We start from the raw sequence: 17,943 nt of genomic DNA, 5'->3' as shown, positions 1-17,943 counted from the left end.
CAGCAATCTGCGATATCAAAACATTGTGCTACCCTAGGGTTTTCGATGGTGCTGATCTCAATGCTACTAATGAAAATTCGAAATTTTCACTCTTTACCCAGTTAAAAGGGGGGGGGGAGGGGGTTTGGACTCTGAACGATTGATATAGTAGATATCCGAGTATTGTTATTTGTTACAAAAAACATTCTACTGATTTTTTCCGTCAATATCATTTAAATCATTATTGAATACAAGTATTTTGTGCAGAATTCGATCATCGGTTTAAGAAAACTATCAATTTTCAAAGGAAAAACAGTATAGTTTAGTGCTTTTGAAAAAGTGTTTTTTTTGCTTAAAAGTCCCCTTATTTATGGTTTAATTGTTGATGAAAAAACAAAAAAATTCATGAGAATGTCTACAAACTATGCATGATATAAATAATTGCGAACAACATGCTGGTGAGAAACTGTTCAAATGGCTCAATTTTATCCACCATAACCCTCCCAAAACCATCTACGAATTTAATAAATTTGCTTAGGCTATGCTCCTTCGCATTCACATGTGGCAACATGGTAGCGCTCATAGACACCCCATTCCCTATTATTTTCTATCTTCCCTTGTCCCAGTAATTGGAAAATGGTTTGTGCCAATTATAATTGTTCGTTTTCCATTGTTAAAGTATGCTTGGAATTGAAAGAACGCTCCTTTCCTAATGGGCACGTGATGTAGTATGAAAATGCCTATTGCCAATGGTTACCAACGGTCTACAGCCACGGTCTACACATTTAAAATGTTCATAAAAATCGTATTTTTCAAAGAAAGTAGACGAAACCTCGTCAGTAGGTGTGCATGGCTGGTATAAAAAATATTGTAGGTTTTCAGATCGATACAAGTTGTAAAACTGAAGAAATTCAGGAAAGTGTCAACGGTCTACACTTTCTGAGAATTGAATTTGAAGTACTCTAGATCTTATTCTCCTTTTGAGTGTAGACCGTGGGATTCTCGTCATATTTTGCCGTTTTCTTCATGGAATTCATACAAAGGTTAATTTTATCTTTGAGGGGTATTATTATACACCTTTTGGGTGAATTTGGGGGCAAACATCCCCCTGACAAGTCAGAAAATTGCGAAGAAACAGCCACGGTCTACACAACGGTCTACAAGCGTTCATTTCCGAGGGTGAGAGTTGCCTTGCGGGGCCTTGTCCTTCACATCGACGCGCGCTACATTCGATGAAATAATATATTTTGTTGTGGCAAATGTCACGCAAACAAATACAGCAATCAATTAACGATGAAATAATCTGCCTTGCGCTTTATGAAGACAAAAGTAGCAGGTAGAGTCTAACTTAAAGGCCATTTCGGCAATGCAGTAACAGTAGGGAAGAGGGCTTTCTTTGTAGTGCTTCTGGACCAAGCATTTAGGAGCGCAGGAAGGCGAGTGGATGTCAGTTTTATTTCAGTTCCCTTACCAACCAACATGGAATAGTAGATCAATCAGTTGGGAACTCTGATGTGGGAAACACGGGGTTCCTTTCTACAATTTAGGTAAACACTCTGAAATTTGTCATTTGGGCACTGAATTGCACAACAAGGGCCTATATGAATGACAACTTGTAAATCCGTGATAAAAGGAGAGCAACTACCCGACATAATTCTCAAATACGACCTTATCTATAATTAGAAACATGAAACAGAGGAATCGATGTCACTTTTATAAAATTGCATCCTTTCCATTTTTAGATTATTTTCTAGCTGCCACTCATATTTGTCTCCTTCATCTATCCCATTATTTCTTAGACAGCCATCTGGCTACGAGCCTTTGAAAAGATTCAAAATACAATCTTGATCTTATTTATTGGAAATCGATTTTGATTTTAGCAATTTTCACCTTAATTGAAATATGGCATTTAGTTTTATGGGGGTAGCTTACTCCCACCCCCGAAAAGAGACAATACCCCCATATCTCCTTATCGGTAACACGTACGATGTTGAAAATGGCAGAAATGGAATCAGCACCATCAAAAACCTATAGGAGGATATTGGTTTTGGTGGAATATCTAACAAGCTTCAAAATGAAATTCAGACAATGCCTGCCAAAAGTACTTGGAACACCCACCAATTTACGCTGCATTTGATATCTTTCATTCCTTTCATGAAAAAAATTTGCTACTTCCGCCCCCTTCCCCCTCAAACAATGTTGATGATTTAGAGAAATATCATAAAAGAAGCGCAAAAGAAAGTGCTTCCTAAAATCCTAGTCCGTTTGATAGTAAACCAACATTGTTCCGTGGGGGAGAGGGGGATGATTGGTTTTGACCTTGGAAATTGATGTCAGTGTTCCAAGACTTTTGGCAGGCATTGTCTGAAAATTTTCTCGAAAACAGCAATCTGCGATATCAAAACATTGTGCTACCCTAGGGTTTTCGATGGTGCTGATCTCAATGCTACTAATGAAAATTCGAAATTTTCACTCTTTACCCAGTTAAAAGGGGGGGGGGAGGGGGTTTGGACTCTGAACGATTGATATAGTAGATATCCGAGTATTGTTATTTGTTACAAAAAACATTCTACTGATTTTTTCCGTCAATATCATTTAAATCATTATTGAATACAAGTATTTTGTGCAGAATTCGATCATCGGTTTAAGAAAACTATCAATTTTCAAAGGAAAAACAGTATAGTTTAGTGCTTTTGAAAAAGTGTTTTTTTTGCTTAAAAGTCCCCTTATTTATGGTTTAATTGTTGATGAAAAAACAAAAAAATTCATGAGAATGTCTACAAACTATGCATGATATAAATAATTGCGAACAACATGCTGGTGAGAAACTGTTCAAATGGCTCAATTTTATCCACCATAACCCTCCCAAAACCATCTACGAATTTAATAAATTTGCTTAGGCTATGCTCCTTCGCATTCACATGTGGCAACATGGTAGCGCTCATAGACACCCCATTCCCTATTATTTTCTATCTTCCCTTGTCCCAGTAATTGGAAAATGGTTTGTGCCAATTATAATTGTTCGTTTTCCATTGTTAAAGTATGCTTGGAATTGAAAGAACGCTCCTTTCCTAATGGGCACGTGATGTAGTATGAAAATGCCTATTGCCAATGGTTACCAACGGTCTACAGCCACGGTCTACACATTTAAAATGTTCATAAAAATCGTATTTTTCAAAGAAAGTAGACGAAACCTCGTCAGTAGGTGTGCATGGCTGGTATAAAAAATATTGTAGGTTTTCAGATCGATACAAGTTGTAAAACTGAAGAAATTCAGGAAAGTGTCAACGGTCTACACTTTCTGAGAATTGAATTTGAAGTACTCTAGATCTTATTCTCCTTTTGAGTGTAGACCGTGGGATTCTCGTCATATTTTGCCGTTTTCTTCATGGAATTCATACAAAGGTTAATTTTATCTTTGAGGGGTATTATTATACACCTTTTGGGTGAATTTGGGGGCAAACATCCCCCTGACAAGTCAGAAAATTGCGAAGAAACAGCCACGGTCTACACAACGGTCTACAAGCGTTCATTTCCGAGGGTGAGAGTTGCCTTGCGGGGCCTTGTCCTTCACATCGACGCGCGCTACATTCGATGAAATAATATATTTTGTTGTGGCAAATGTCACGCAAACAAATACAGCAATCAATTAACGATGAAATAATCTGCCTTGCGCTTTATGAAGACAAAAGTAGCAGGTAGAGTCTAACTTAAAGGCCATTTCGGCAATGCAGTAACAGTAGGGAAGAGGGCTTTCTTTGTAGTGCTTCTGGACCAAGCATTTAGGAGCGCAGGAAGGCGAGTGGATGTCAGTTTTATTTCAGTTCCCTTACCAACCAACATGGAATAGTAGATCAATCAGTTGGGAACTCTGATGTGGGAAACACGGGGTTCCTTTCTACAATTTAGGTAAACACTCTGAAATTTGTCATTTGGGCACTGAATTGCACAACAAGGGCCTATATGAATGACAACTTGTAAATCCGTGATAAAAGGAGAGCAACTACCCGACATAATTCTCAAATACGACCTTATCTATAATTAGAAACATGAAACAGAGGAATCGATGTCACTTTTATAAAATTGCATCCTTTCCATTTTTAGATTATTTTCTAGCTGCCACTCATATTTGTCTCCTTCATCTATCCCATTATTTCTTAGACAGCCATCTGGCTACGAGCCTTTGAAAAGATTCAAAATACAATCTTGATCTTATTTATTGGAAATCGATTTTGATTTTAGCAATTTTCACCTTAATTGAAATATGGCATTTAGTTTTATGGGGGTAGCTTACTCCCACCCCCGAAAAGAGACAATACCCCCATATCTCCTTATCGGTAACACGTACGATGTTGAAAATGGCAGAAATGGAATCAGCACCATCAAAAACCTATAGGAGGATATTGGTTTTGGTGGAATATCTAACAAGCTTCAAAATGAAATTCAGACAATGCCTGCCAAAAGTACTTGGAACACCCACCAATTTACGCTGCATTTGATATCTTTCATTCCTTTCATGAAAAAAATTTGCTACTTCCGCCCCCTTCCCCCTCAAACAATGTTGATGATTTAGAGAAATATCATAAAAGAAGCGCAAAAGAAAGTGCTTCCTAAAATCCTAGTCCGTTTGATAGTAAACCAACATTGTTCCGTGGGGGAGAGGGGGATGATTGGTTTTGACCTTGGAAATTGATGTCAGTGTTCCAAGACTTTTGGCAGGCATTGTATGCGTAGTGCATTATTCCCTTGCTAGAATTTTTATCAAAGTTAGTTAATCTTCTTTGAGTGATAGTCCAATTTGCGGTCACACCCAAGGTTTGTAATCTTTGAGAGTGATCTTTGACAGCGGCATTTTATTCATCAAATGCTTTTTTGATTGCCGGTAATAACCAGGCGCGAATATCCTCTAGAAATATCACTTGGAAAGATTTCAAATGCAAGGCTCAAAACGCGACTGGCTTTCTCTTATCAAATAATATCAAATGTTTTCTAATTGTGAACACTGAAAAAAGTTGATAACTCCTACCTCACCTCCTTTTCCAATTACTAGCAAGAGCCATTGGTACTGTAACAAAAAATTACCGCCTAGCATTTGGCTCGTTTGTTGACAAGAGGCTTTCACCGTATATACGAATTGACAGGTACGTATTTCATTTAGAATTTTGAATTCATAACAGTAACATACAATCTAATAAAAACAAGAAAATACCCAAAAATGCTTGGATTCCATGCTTCGATTCCATAATTGGCTTAGATCCTGTATTTGTCGTGATTTATATTTATTTATGATGCACTGATAAATATATTGAGATTATTTGGGGTTTCATTGCAGAGTCAAACCGCCACAAGCAGTAGTTCCTCCTTTTGGCTTTCAACATAATCTTGACTTTACTGAAGATGCAAAGAAATTTGCAGTAAGTATGAAAACGTATGACTTTAAAAATTGTTGGATGTCATTTGATTCAAGCAGGCAGAGGTAGGTGTTTGTATGGTTGTTGAATGGGGCAGTTGTCTAGCCTGTGTTTCAGTTCTCTAACTTGAAAGCTATCTCGGAAAGTAACCAGGCCTCTAGCCTACTTTAAAGCTAGGGGTCTGGAACACAGGCTAAAGTTGAAAAGAACGCAAAAATGTCAAGCTTCAATCACATTTCAACCAGATGGTTTCGTTTGTGGCTCTACAAGTTATCACTATCTCTCAAACATTCAGTGATCAGGCACTTACATCTGCAGAGGAAAGCTTGCCTAGCCTTAGTAAGTCAAGTAATGACGGATTATGACAGTACTTACTTATGTTTGAATATACTATTGAACAAAAAATCAATTAAGTTTGAACTTTTTTCCAATATAAACGTATTCTGAGTTGAAAATTCCACACTAATATTGATACTGAGATTGAATCAAAATCGAGTGCAGCTTAAATTCTTTCCATCGAAGATTATAAAGAAATGATAATCTCAAAGGTTGATTGAAAAGAGCATTTGCAGCAACTAGTTTTGCATAAAGTGCGCTAATTTTACGCAAATTTTATGCTAAACCTATGTTTTGACATTGCGCATTTTTTTATTACTTGCGGTGTTGCAAAAAATTGCAATACAATCATTCACAGATAATTCCCGGGTTGAACACTTTTTGGTTGTGTGCATTTTTTTATGAATTCGCAGAAACGCATAAAATAGAGGCACAAAAAGGCAATAAGAGTTCTATTTCTTTATCCTTTTCAACATATAACTCCTGTTTCTTCCGTCAAATAAAATCTTCTGCTACCGTTCATTATTCTATATCTGTTCTCTTCAATTTCTCAATAGGATGGGGTTGAAAAGAGGCAAATTTCTGGAAACCTTGACTTCTCTGAAGGTGGATTTGATGGACTGATGCAAGTTACTGCCTGTCAAAAGGTACAAATTCGTATAAGAAAAGGCATTGTTTAATTCTCTCCAGTAACATATTTCTATCATTTCAAAATAATTACTAATGCGAGAAAGTCGGTCTTTGAAGCAATCAAATCAAAGAATTGTTGATATAAAAAATATAACTTTGGTAAGCTTAGTAGATGGACAAGATGTCCATGATCCTGTGTCTAAAAGTTGCTTTTTTATTTGATGAACAGAGAATAAATTGGAAAGCAAACGGAACATCAAGACGTATCATTGTATTTGTGACAGATGCGGAGTTTCATTGCGCCGGTGATGGAAAGGTAAGTGGGTGTCAAACCATGCATTTGCTGCTTTCAATAAAAGTAAATTTTGAAAGAATGACTTTTCTCTAGATAAAAGACAATTTTTGTTGTGAATTCAAAGAGCCTTGCTCCGTAGCAAACCCACAGAGATTGTCTAGACTCTTTATGCTAGGCTGAGGATGCTACAGATGCGATTTATGCAGCGTACTGATTTGAGAGGGAACAGGGACCAAATCGCCTTTTCTTAATGCCTCGAAATGTTTTACACCATCTTTAAAAATTTCACACCATCACTTCCCCTTTTAGAGCATATTTTTGTACTTTTAGCCAGCCATATGCGCCAGTTAAAGTATTCATGCTTCAAAAAGCTACTCAGGTACATTTTATAAAGTGCTAAAATAAACATTCTTTAAACACTTTATTCCAAATACTTTAATGGATGAAAATGAATTTCCCATATAGCTAGGAGGAGTCATTTTGCCAAATGATGGACAATGCCATTTGGATTCCAATGGATTCTACACAAAATCAACAACAATGGTGGGAAAATTTTATTCACTTCAGATTGTGTAACCAGTTACTTTTACTGCATCTATTTACAACACCTGATAAAACTCCTGTAATATAATTGCTCTAAAGTCTATTCCTTTTTTAAAAAAGATGGGTCTGTTGTGTGCCCGATGTCCTGAATTTTATTTTAACTTTCTCTAATCGTCTTTCACACTTTAAAGTTGGGAAGTTGGAATTATTCTAAAAACATCCCAAGCTGGAACAGTTTCCTAGAAATGTTTCGAAATTGAATATATTTTTTGTTGTTTCCATTTAACGGTTTATTAGAACGATCTTAAAGTTAGGCCCTTTTCTTGCAAGCAAGACTCATTGATTCAAATATTTAAATATTTACAGGATTATCCTTCAGTTGGCCAACTTCGTTCTAAGATGAAAGAGAATAAAATTGTGCCAATTCTGGCAGTTACAAAAAATACCTTTATAACCTATCAGGTAAAGCAGATTTTTTTGTTTCTAATTACATCGTATCATCTGATTACAAGTTTCAACGATGAAGTAAAGCAATCTTAGCTAAATTGTTTGCATATTAATTTTTTGTAAGTTTCTATCTTTGCTCGTATCGATTCGACGGTGGTATTTTACAATTTATTTAATCGTTTAATGAGAAAATTAAGTCATCCTAGAACAAAGCTCATTATACTAGGATGCTGAAGCGAGTCTGGTTCTCATCTGCTTATTTACTTCCATTTTTCAACATTTCATTAGAATCTAGCTGAGGAATGGAAAGATCTCGGTACTACAGTCGGTGAACTGTCAAAGAATTCGGACAACGTTGTCAATTTGATTCGAGATAGTTACGAGGTACGTGAAATATAGATGATGAGTGTTTCATTCTTGCATTTCGATAAAGCTCGATATTTATGCTCTAGCCACTTCTGAAATTTATTCCGGAATCGAAAATTTGAGTGTTTAATTTTGAAGCTGTTTGATGCAACAAACAATTGACATATATGGAGGTAGTTGGTAAACTACAACTAAAGTTATGAATGTTGGATGGTTTTTCTAAGAAGAAGACTATTATGATGATTGAATATTTCAAAACAACCAAAAATCTTTCCGGGAATTTCATTATTCGAGAATCAAACGAGCGAGCTCTCGATTACGAATGTGCTCACGATTAAAGAATGAATGACATAAGTACAAAATCTACTTCATCTTGAGAGCAAGTTAGTTAACGGCAAACTGATCTCTCCAAATCCTCCCTGATAGATATCAATTGAGATAAACACTTGTGCTTTTATGGATAAGTTAATTTCCATGATGAGATATGCAGGTCATTCAACTTTGCTAACAACATTTATTTCTAGAAAGTTTCATCAACCGTAAGATTAGTAGAAACAAAAAAGGAAGACGTAAAAGTGCAATATAACCCAAAGAAGTGCAGGTAACCGGAATTTTTTATTCTGTAAGGCCAATTTTTTGCAACTGTCTGTTTTTTGCAAGTATTTGCAGCAATTTCTGAAAGGTCAATTAAAGGGCGTATTACTATCTTAAATTAAACTTGATATTAACACTGCTATATAGTCAAAGAATGATAGAGGTAAAAATCTCTATGCTTTCTGTAGCAAAGAATCAAAAGTCGACACAATTCATCATTCAATTTTTTATTCATTACCTTTCGTATTTTTTAGCTTCATATTTTTGCTTAAGGAATTAAAAAGAAAGCAGGATCTAGTATCACCAAAAAATTCTGGCTGACCGCGCCTGATTGATATGCCCTTCCCAATTTTTCTTTCCTTTTTGGCTTTAGGAAATCTGTTACTGATAATGAATGCACAGGAGTTGCAATAGAAGAAGAAGTTGTATTTGAGGTATCAGTTACTGCTGAAAGTTGCAAAGACAGCGTCAGGAAATCCAAAAGGTGACTGTAAGTTATGAGTCTCATGAGCAGGACAAGGCACGATTCGTGTGCAGTAAGACATAGGTAGTCCTAACCATTGAGGTCTTGTAACGAGTCCTCAGTTCCATTCTCCTGTGCCATTTCGAGGCTATTCAAGTCAATGTTTTTAATTATGAAACCGTAATCCTAGTCTTTCGCTTTCAATGAGCTTGCTTTTTCAATTTCCAGTAAATTAAACCTCATTCCACGATGAAAAGATCAATTTCCAAAGTGCTGCTATGATGGTCAAACACAATATTTCTTTTTGTCTTTGACCTTCATTAGATGTCACCAGTATTCCAGTATACAATTTGAAAAAAATCTATAAATGGCAAAAGCTGTGTTGTGAAGTCTTATACACACATTGCAGCTATAAGTACATGGGCAGACCAAGCTTTGTCTTAACAACTTTTGACGAGAAAAACTGTAATTTGGGCATGCCGTACAATATGAACATGTCCTTTTGTAGCTTTGATATCAACATTGCTGGCTTTGGAGCAGTGCAAGTTGAAACAAATTTTGTGTGTGAATGTGATTGTGAAAAGGCACCAAATGTTGTAAGTAATTTTTGGATAAACGTTTCTTAAAATTTTTTCACAAAATAGATGTTTTGTCATGTACATTCTCCGTGTCAATATCTAACACCTAACAGTTTCTATATCATTTTAGGCATTGATATGTGAAATAAATGCTTTCAAAGGACTATTTTTATCAAATATTATAAGATATCTCGGAAAGTATTATCATTCCTCACAGATCATTAAAAATTGAAGTGTTTTTGCTTTTTCTCTCAGGAAGTAAACAGCACCAAATGCAGCTTTGCTGGGAACTACTCTTGTGGGATATGTTCTTGTGAACCTGGAAGGTCCTTATCATTTGCACCCATAAATCTATAATACTATACAGTTTGTCATATTTGTTAAGATTATCAGCTGTATTTTAATAATAGCTTTATTTGAAATTTACCTAGATGGATTTTTTCAATATAAAACAACCGTCGAAAATTAAGCATTTCTTCACTACCTAAACTTTAGCCATCGCAAACGCACCATTATTTTCTGATGTATTCCTTAACATAACTGTAGGCCATCACATTGATTTTTAGTATTACATAATATAAAGCTTTGATATTTTACATATTCTAGCTCAAATTCAGTTTGCTAGAAATTCAAACAATTTTCTAAATGTAAATTCTCCTTACAAAGTAGATTAATCTGTGCGCTGGGCCTTTGCCTGATTGCAAAAACATTATTTTACAGATTTGGTTCGGATTGCAAATGCGATGACCAGTCACGTGTTGACGATTCAACATGCAAAGCTGAGTGAGTTGCAAATATTGCTTGAGACCCATTTATATTATCTACATGCTTATATATATTAGAAGTACTGAAAATTGGGATTTTTGTTGGTATGGTAAATGCAATTGAAACTTCCTGTTTTCTAGTTATCTACATACTCTGTATCCTATATTTGGCTAAAATAAATGAAAAAGAGGGAACCTGTCCTTTTCATATCAAATTGATGACAGGGGCATTGGTCCCAGGTCCCATTATTTTATCACTGCTCATTGATCAACTGATGATATCAAAATGTAGTTGGAAGGTTCTTGCAATGTACTTGCACATTTATTAGTATCATTATAACAATATATGGACTGGTCTAGCCTCAAAAATTCAGAGTAACTTTTTTCTGGCCAATTTTAAAAAAGATTAGCAACTATTTGAAATAATCTTTATTACATAGTTGCGTAATGCAGTTTAGGGCACCTTAATTCAATAACACAAAGCCCCAAACAAAGGGGACTCCTAAATGATTTTTATATCAATCTTTTTGAGACTTCGCTCAAGTTCACTATAACTGCAAAAACTTTTAGGCTTCTTTAATTGATGTTTCGTTAACTCAGCTCCCCCCCCCCCGCCCACCTTAACCCAGTTAACGAGAAAAAATGTCATTGTTACATCTTACTTTACGCTCTACACTATTGAATGGGAAGCTCTTGCCGTCCGTAAATAGAGGCTCCATCTGTTTTCTTCTTAGGGCCCCGTATACCTCCGTTACGCCACTGTACATAGTGTTATTGTAAAAACTATCATAAATTATACTTCATTTTACAGCAATTCTACTGACACTGTTTGCAGCAACATTGGAACTTGCATTTGTGGCACATGCGAGTGTTTCACGCAACCAGTAGGCATTTGTCAATTAGCAATTTATCCTCAGATCTGCCATTAGATTCCGAAGGATTGAAATTTCACAAAATAAGGATGAAAAATGGCGGTTTACAATGTCGTTCTTTAAAAGTTGATTAGACCTGTTACAGTATATCATTAATAAAAACATTAATTATTTAAATTGGCAATAAAAACGAGGAAGATTATCGTAAGTAGAAGTAAAAATAAAGCAACAAATAACATCAAACAGGGATTGTGGGAAAAATGAAATGAGCGACTTCTTGATGCTCGTTGTACACCGTCATATGGTTTTGTATTCTGCTCGGATAGTGAACAAAAGCGTAAAATTGTCACTTTTTACGAAATACTTTCTGCCGGCCTTCTAAAACATTTTCTAATAATTCTTATCAAAAACTTTCTAATAAATCCTATAAAAAATTTCTAATAAATCTTTTGCGTTACAAACATTAAGCATGCATTTCTGGAATCTTTTCTAGAATCCAGAACACAAGGTTACTGGCTCATTTTGCGAGTGCAAGAATTTTGGATGTGACGCACACAATAGTGTAATGTGTGGAGGTAAGTCTTTTCTGTAACCTTGCAACGATTGAAAAGGTCTAACGGCCGGTAAGCTCAATGCGCTTAGAACTTTTATTAAACCTAAATTTAGTTTTTAGGTATTAATTTGGACATAAATGTGTAAATCCGTATATTCCGTTAATCAAGCCATGGTCATGCATAGTTGCCAATAGGCACCGATAGGTAGTCTTTTCCAGCTCTCTAAAAATTGAATAGAATCCGCTTTGGCTCAATGGATAGTCTATGAACTACCGCGTAAGCGACCCGGGTTCAATTCCCTGTTTGTCATACAATCGATCTCTAAAAACCCCGTAGAGGCAACCCAGCCCTCCATCCATCCTTTCGAATCGGTAAATGAGCCCAGTGTGCTGTGCCATTGGCTGCAAAGACGTGCAGAGTGACTGTAAACTGAGATACCTACAGCTGGTAGGTGACGCAATGTACCTGGTACGGAACGCGTTGTAGTTAGTTAGAGTTGAGAACAATCGGGACGCCAATCAGTTGGAGTTGGGAAGTGACGCATCAAAATGATGTACCTAAAAGTTGTTTAATTTTACGTTTATTACAACTTCTCCTAGGCCCAGATCGTGGTGTATGTGAATGCAATAAATGTCGTTGCAAGGGGATCTGGACAGGCAGTAATTGTGGTCAGAAGAATTGCACACTAGTGGCAAAAGACTGCGTGAAAGGCGGGGTACTTGTCACGTAATGTTATTGTTATGCTTGGATTCCAAATGAAATTCTTTTTTGACATTAGCTTGTACACTCTATCTTATTCAATATGTACAGCGGCCTTCTGAAGTGCCCATTTCAAATAGCGTTTGTTAACAAATACAAAAAGCCATAGATTGTTTTCTAATTGAAAGTCCATCGCCCGGTATAAAAGCAACAACTGAATGAAATATATATCATCAAGATAAAATGATAAACTAAAATAGTTTAACTAAAACCCCTCAATTCACCTCACCTCCCTTTTCGCATCCCATTTTTCGGTGGAACGGGCTCTGCTTTCAGAAACAAGGCTACCGTTGACAAGAGCAAGCCTTGACAAAGCGCCGTCACTCTTGTATTTTCACGGTTTCTAGTGGCTTTTGTTTGGCCAACTTTTGGGTTTTTTGTAGGTCTTGTGTTCAAACGAATTTGAGGCTCGTCTCATGACGTGTACAATGTGTACGTATAGTATAGTACGGTGATATTGTGAACCAGAACAAATCAACAAAATTCAGCATTAGTCTTTGTTTTGGAATACGTTTTTACATTAAATTCCAAAAAAACGTAGTCCTCTCACATAAATGGTACAAAAACTGCAACGATAACAGCAAAAGCGAGCCAAATACGTCGAAACGTTTTGCTGAAATTAATTTTATCATCTTGTACAAAACAAACATTTAAAGCCAAATTCAATTGCTTTTGCATTACTCACCTTTCTTTGCCTAGCTTGTTCTTTTTCTGTTGCAATTTCAGGAGGTGTGCAGTGGTCATGGAACGTGTAACTGTGGTGAATGTCAGTGCGAGCCTGGGTACAAGGGAACCCATTGCGAGCTGTGTCCGGTAAATAGATATGCCTATCTCTGTATTTACTCTTCAGCACTGATAACAAATATATCCTCTTCAGAGTGAGTAAATTATAACTGAATGTATTCAACATCGTAGCGTGGCATTAGAATTCATCGTATTTCAAATCTATTATTCTAGTCATGTGAAAGCCACTGTACGGAAAATCGCGACTGTGTGTTGTGTGAAGTCTTCAAGCGTGGAGACCCAGCAATCTGCAATAACTGCACTGTTAAAATCGTTATGAGCAATGCAACCCGTAAGTATTCTCAACATTCTGTTTCTTCTAACTCCAATGCAGTTATCTGCACGCGGTATTTCAAATCCCTTGAGCATGACACCCTTTTTGTTGGCTTAGATTTCCCCTAGGGACATTAAGAGAGAAATTGATTATTCTCAACGTAAAGGAACAATACCCCCACTTGAATGTTAAGTTTGAGAAAGCTGTGAAAAATAGTTTTCAGCATTTCTATTTTCACAATACCTGCAAAAGATGTCGGAGCCTATTTTGAAGGAGGGGAGCTATTCAACTAGATATTTTAAGGAGAAGTCAAAATAGTATTCCCCAAAGTGTTCTCCCGTCCCTCCTGTCCAAAAATTGGTATTGAAACACATATAAACATATACGATACGTGGCAACTTTCTTATGGCTTTGGCAAGCATTAGATTTATTTGAAGCGGAACGATAAATTAATGCTGGTCTTCCGAAACTTTTCTTCTGATTATTCCCCGCTTAAAGCACAGGAAAGGTATAAACAATATTAACGAATCCAGCCAAAGAGATTGAGAAAAAATCCTTACAAGAAACGCCTTGAAGCAAGAGTTGTTTTTGCTTTATTACATGTATAAGGTCTGAGAGAAAATGCTACGTAAAGCAACTTGCCTAGGAACTGATTTATTGAAATAAAATCGAATTTTCAGGCCAGGCACGAAAGTGTGAATTCCAAGATGACGATGGTTGCTACATCTCTTTTTATGCTGGAGAAGATGCTTTTGGAAACTTCACTATTTGGGCAAATCCAAAGAAAAGTAAGAATTAATATATAATTAATGAAAATTACGTTTTTAGCAGTCTGTCAACAGTAAAGGTAGAGCTTCAGGCTCCAAGATTACAGAGCAGAAAGGTTCCATGTTGCGATTGCCTTATGACAGTGTTGTGCGTGAGGCTCGGAGTTGCAGCTTTGAGCTGTCCTGCATTAATGAATAGATGTATAAGATTAATGGCTTTGACAAAGAATTGCCTAGGTGAGGCAGAAGAGAAACTGCCTTGAATACGAGGAAAATCTTCGGTGAGAGCCTCAAAAGTTACCAATCATTCCATTGAGACATTTGGCTAAGAGGAATGATCGTTGCTTTTGATGTCATATACTGGAGTTCGATTACGACCAAGTGCATTACTTATAATTCAAGATAAACCTTTTGGAAACAATTTTCCTTCTGTCAGCCTTATTCTAGTTGATAAAAATGTTTATCTTTTTCATGTTGCTAAATTGTTCGGGGGCCATAGCTCTGATTCCTTCTTTCGGTGCTATCCCTGAAATCTTGCAAGTTCAAGCTTTGAAATCGTTATTCAAGCAGAAATATTTTGTTAAAAATTGGTTTGTGTCACTTTTCTTGTTTTGCAGCATGTCCAAAAGTCATAAAAAGTGAACCAGACTTGCTGGCGATTGTGCTTGGAATAATCGGCGGTCTCTTATTGGCAGCTATTCTTGCTCTTCTTATTTGGAAGTTATTTGTATCAACTTACGTACGTTGTTTTTTATTGTGTCACAGAAAAGGGCTTAAGATATGGCTTTAGCTAATTAATAAACAACATTATCTCGAGAAAGTCAATTTTAGCGGTAGAATAGGTACAGATTTGCATTAAATTCTTGCTAAAATACATCACTAACCAAATTAATTTACTGAGCGACTGACTAAAGAAGAATTATTTGAATGCTGGCGAGAAACGTGACTAAATCATCTCGATAATAGGTTAATGAAACAAAGCATGAGTCCGCTCTTTATTATTTCGTTGAAATGGCAGGTAGAAACTTGGCTATGAAAAACTATAATTTGCAACATAGCCTTTCTAAATTCTTCAGATTCCTTTTAAAGGAGATGCAAGTTTCTAACTTTCGTAAATTGGTTGGAATAAAAAGACATCACTTTCTTGTCAGAAAAAGAGCTTTTAAGTTTCTTCAATCATGAATAATTTAAGAATTCAGAAGTAAAATTAAACTTTCTTCAAGACAGTATTTTGGCATTTTCAGATTCGGTACGCATAAATTTACTCTTTGTTTCTTCTATTGCAGGATCGTTTTGAATACTCAAAGTTTGAGAAAGATAGACTTAAGTCAAAATGGAATAAGGTATGTGAAGGTATTTTGTAGTAGCCACAGAATATCCCACACTCAATCATGAATAGCATGCATAAGACAAATGAATTAATAATGAGACTTAGTTGAATGTTGATTATTTATGTAATGGAACATTTGTTGCATAACTCGCGCTTTGATGAATTAGCAAAAAAATGATTTTAGATGCTACCTGTCAGCTTCAAACAGAAATCATTTTAAAACACAGCCAGTGCGGCAAATGTTGTGGATACAAGGACTTTGAAGATGGAATTTCTGTAAACTTTAGTGGCACTTATGGTTGGTTCGAAGTGACAAGTTAAACTATTTAAGGAAAACGATATCATCTTCCTCTTGTTCCATTACATAATTTCTGCCTTTTGATTCGTTTGCGAACTCCATCGCGTTCGTATTTAAATTGTGTTGTATGCCAGCTTTAGATTTTGAATTTTACTTAAGAAAAATGAATATAAGGCAGTTGCCTAACCCTCATTCGATAAGTATCAAGAAAACCACAAAATCTCAAAAATCGGTTAAAAAATTTCAATATATGAAGTAGGATGAAAAAGGCCGCCCAGAAAGTGACTTAAGTTCACTGGCCAAACAACTCAAATCACAATTTAGGCCATTGGTGATAAACCTGAAATTACCATGCTTAGAACTGGAGGAATTCAACATTTCTCTTTATACAAAAAAAATCTTTGCATTTATAAATGTAGAAAAAGGCGAGACATATATGATGACAGTGCTGTCCTTTTCACCCTAATTCCGGGTACATTTACCGACCAACTAACAACTTTGCCAGCCAGCTATCAAAAAGGGACCGTCACCATAGAGTGGCAGTACAGTTTCACATTACAGGATGTTACGGAAGAAAAATCTATGATTTAACTTCAAAACCAGAGGCTCATTGTGTTTCATTTACTCCTTTTCTTCTTTGGCAGGAGGAGAATCCGATTTATAAAGGCGCAAAAGCTAAGTACGACAATCCAGCTTATGCCGGCAAGCAATAAAAACGTCTTTTTTGCAATTGTATCTTGCACAACGTATCCTAAAGAAGATCAAGCATGCAAAAACTCGTTGCAATGAAATACATGTGAATATTCATGCCAGAAGTATCCAGTAAAAAAAAACTAATTCTAGATTGCAGATTATTTGATAAAAGACTATGTAGACTGTTTAGAAAATTAAATAGAATGTGTCTTGAATATGTAATGCTTGAAATCTTAGAGATGGAATGAAATTTGAAAAAGAAAGTCTATTGCATGATAAGTAACATGTATAACAAAGAGATTTCCTCGATGGAATCAAAGATATCTTTGATGGCATTTGCTCAGTTCAAAGAAGCAACAAAGGTACTAGAGGCTCCATTCAAAAGAAAATGAGACAGAATAACCAAAAAAGTTTTGTTACTGTAAAATAACTGTTTATTTACCTTATAGAATTCCTTCTCCAACAAATACTCTTGAACTTGAATTTGAGTTATTTAGAGCGATAATTCACTGTTAGAATGCTTTTCCGCCTCGGCTGAGAAATGTGATCTTCGTGCCATACTTGCTAAACACAAAAAACTTCATCAAATCTATGTTTCCTATAGGCAGATAAATAAATAAAATTGATGAAATGAACTGTACACAATAGCTTGTTTCTTTTTGTAATCTATAACAACGGCAGAACGTTTTGGTACACTTACCTAATGGTAATTTTTACCTTAGCATGCATGCATTTCCCATTCTCCACCTCCCTTTTTCCCTTCGTTTCCACTTTTGAAGAGTTTTGCAATATTATAAAGACAAACTTTTTTCTCAAGATAGGTCACAAATTCAATTTTGTTAGGGACGTGTCATAAAGTATCTGCTACAGGGGGCGGAGGATATAGGCCGGGGCCACCAAACATTTTCAATGCTTCACAATGGGCCACAAGAAATATTTGCAAAGTTTTGAGCAAATCCAACTAAAAGTTTTAGAATTATATGATGCTGTCATTGACTGCAAAAGAAAAGTTCAAATTGTTATAAACAGTCAGAATCTGAAGATGAACTTATACAACTGCTTGAACTTTCCTTGGATGCCTCAATTTTTCTCTGAAAGCATGAAAGTATTGCTCTCTGCTTACTTTTGTCCTTTTCCTTGTTGCCTTCTTCCTCTCCATACGCAAAACTGATCCACATTTTTGGATAAAGCCACATATTCTTCGCCC

General features: G+C 36.0%; 1 protein-coding gene across 1 annotated transcript in view; it reads left to right on the top strand.

The window, feature by feature from the left end:
• Positions 1-17,214, top strand: part of LOC135682273 (integrin beta-PS) — a 32,687-nt gene extending 15,473 nt beyond the window's left edge. The window contains exons 7-27 of the mRNA XM_065197088.2: positions 5,030-5,120; positions 5,312-5,393; positions 6,284-6,373; positions 6,586-6,672; positions 7,117-7,194; positions 7,561-7,656; positions 7,930-8,025; positions 8,532-8,608; positions 8,975-9,085; positions 9,573-9,660; positions 9,898-9,968; positions 10,363-10,425; positions 11,218-11,290; positions 11,772-11,853; positions 12,432-12,547; positions 13,318-13,404; positions 13,549-13,666; positions 14,329-14,436; positions 15,033-15,154; positions 15,702-15,758; positions 16,688-17,214. Coding sequence (XP_065053160.2) covers positions 5,030-5,120; positions 5,312-5,393; positions 6,284-6,373; positions 6,586-6,672; positions 7,117-7,194; positions 7,561-7,656; positions 7,930-8,025; positions 8,532-8,608; positions 8,975-9,085; positions 9,573-9,660; positions 9,898-9,968; positions 10,363-10,425; positions 11,218-11,290; positions 11,772-11,853; positions 12,432-12,547; positions 13,318-13,404; positions 13,549-13,666; positions 14,329-14,436; positions 15,033-15,154; positions 15,702-15,758; positions 16,688-16,756 — 1,862 coding nt within the window. The 3' untranslated portion in view covers positions 16,757-17,214. The remainder of the gene's footprint in view (positions 1-5,029; positions 5,121-5,311; positions 5,394-6,283; positions 6,374-6,585; positions 6,673-7,116; positions 7,195-7,560; positions 7,657-7,929; positions 8,026-8,531; positions 8,609-8,974; positions 9,086-9,572; positions 9,661-9,897; positions 9,969-10,362; positions 10,426-11,217; positions 11,291-11,771; positions 11,854-12,431; positions 12,548-13,317; positions 13,405-13,548; positions 13,667-14,328; positions 14,437-15,032; positions 15,155-15,701; positions 15,759-16,687) is intronic.
• Positions 17,215-17,943: the final 729 nt, after the last annotated feature.

The sequence above is a fragment of the Rhopilema esculentum genome, chromosome 16 (assembly GCF_057945365.1).
Source record: "Rhopilema esculentum isolate cy_ngs chromosome 16, ASM5794536v1, whole genome shotgun sequence".
NCBI lineage: Eukaryota > Metazoa > Cnidaria > Scyphozoa > Rhizostomeae > Rhizostomatidae > Rhopilema > Rhopilema esculentum.
Note: the sequence above shows the minus strand (reverse complement) of the source record. Positions and strands in the feature narration are given on the sequence as shown.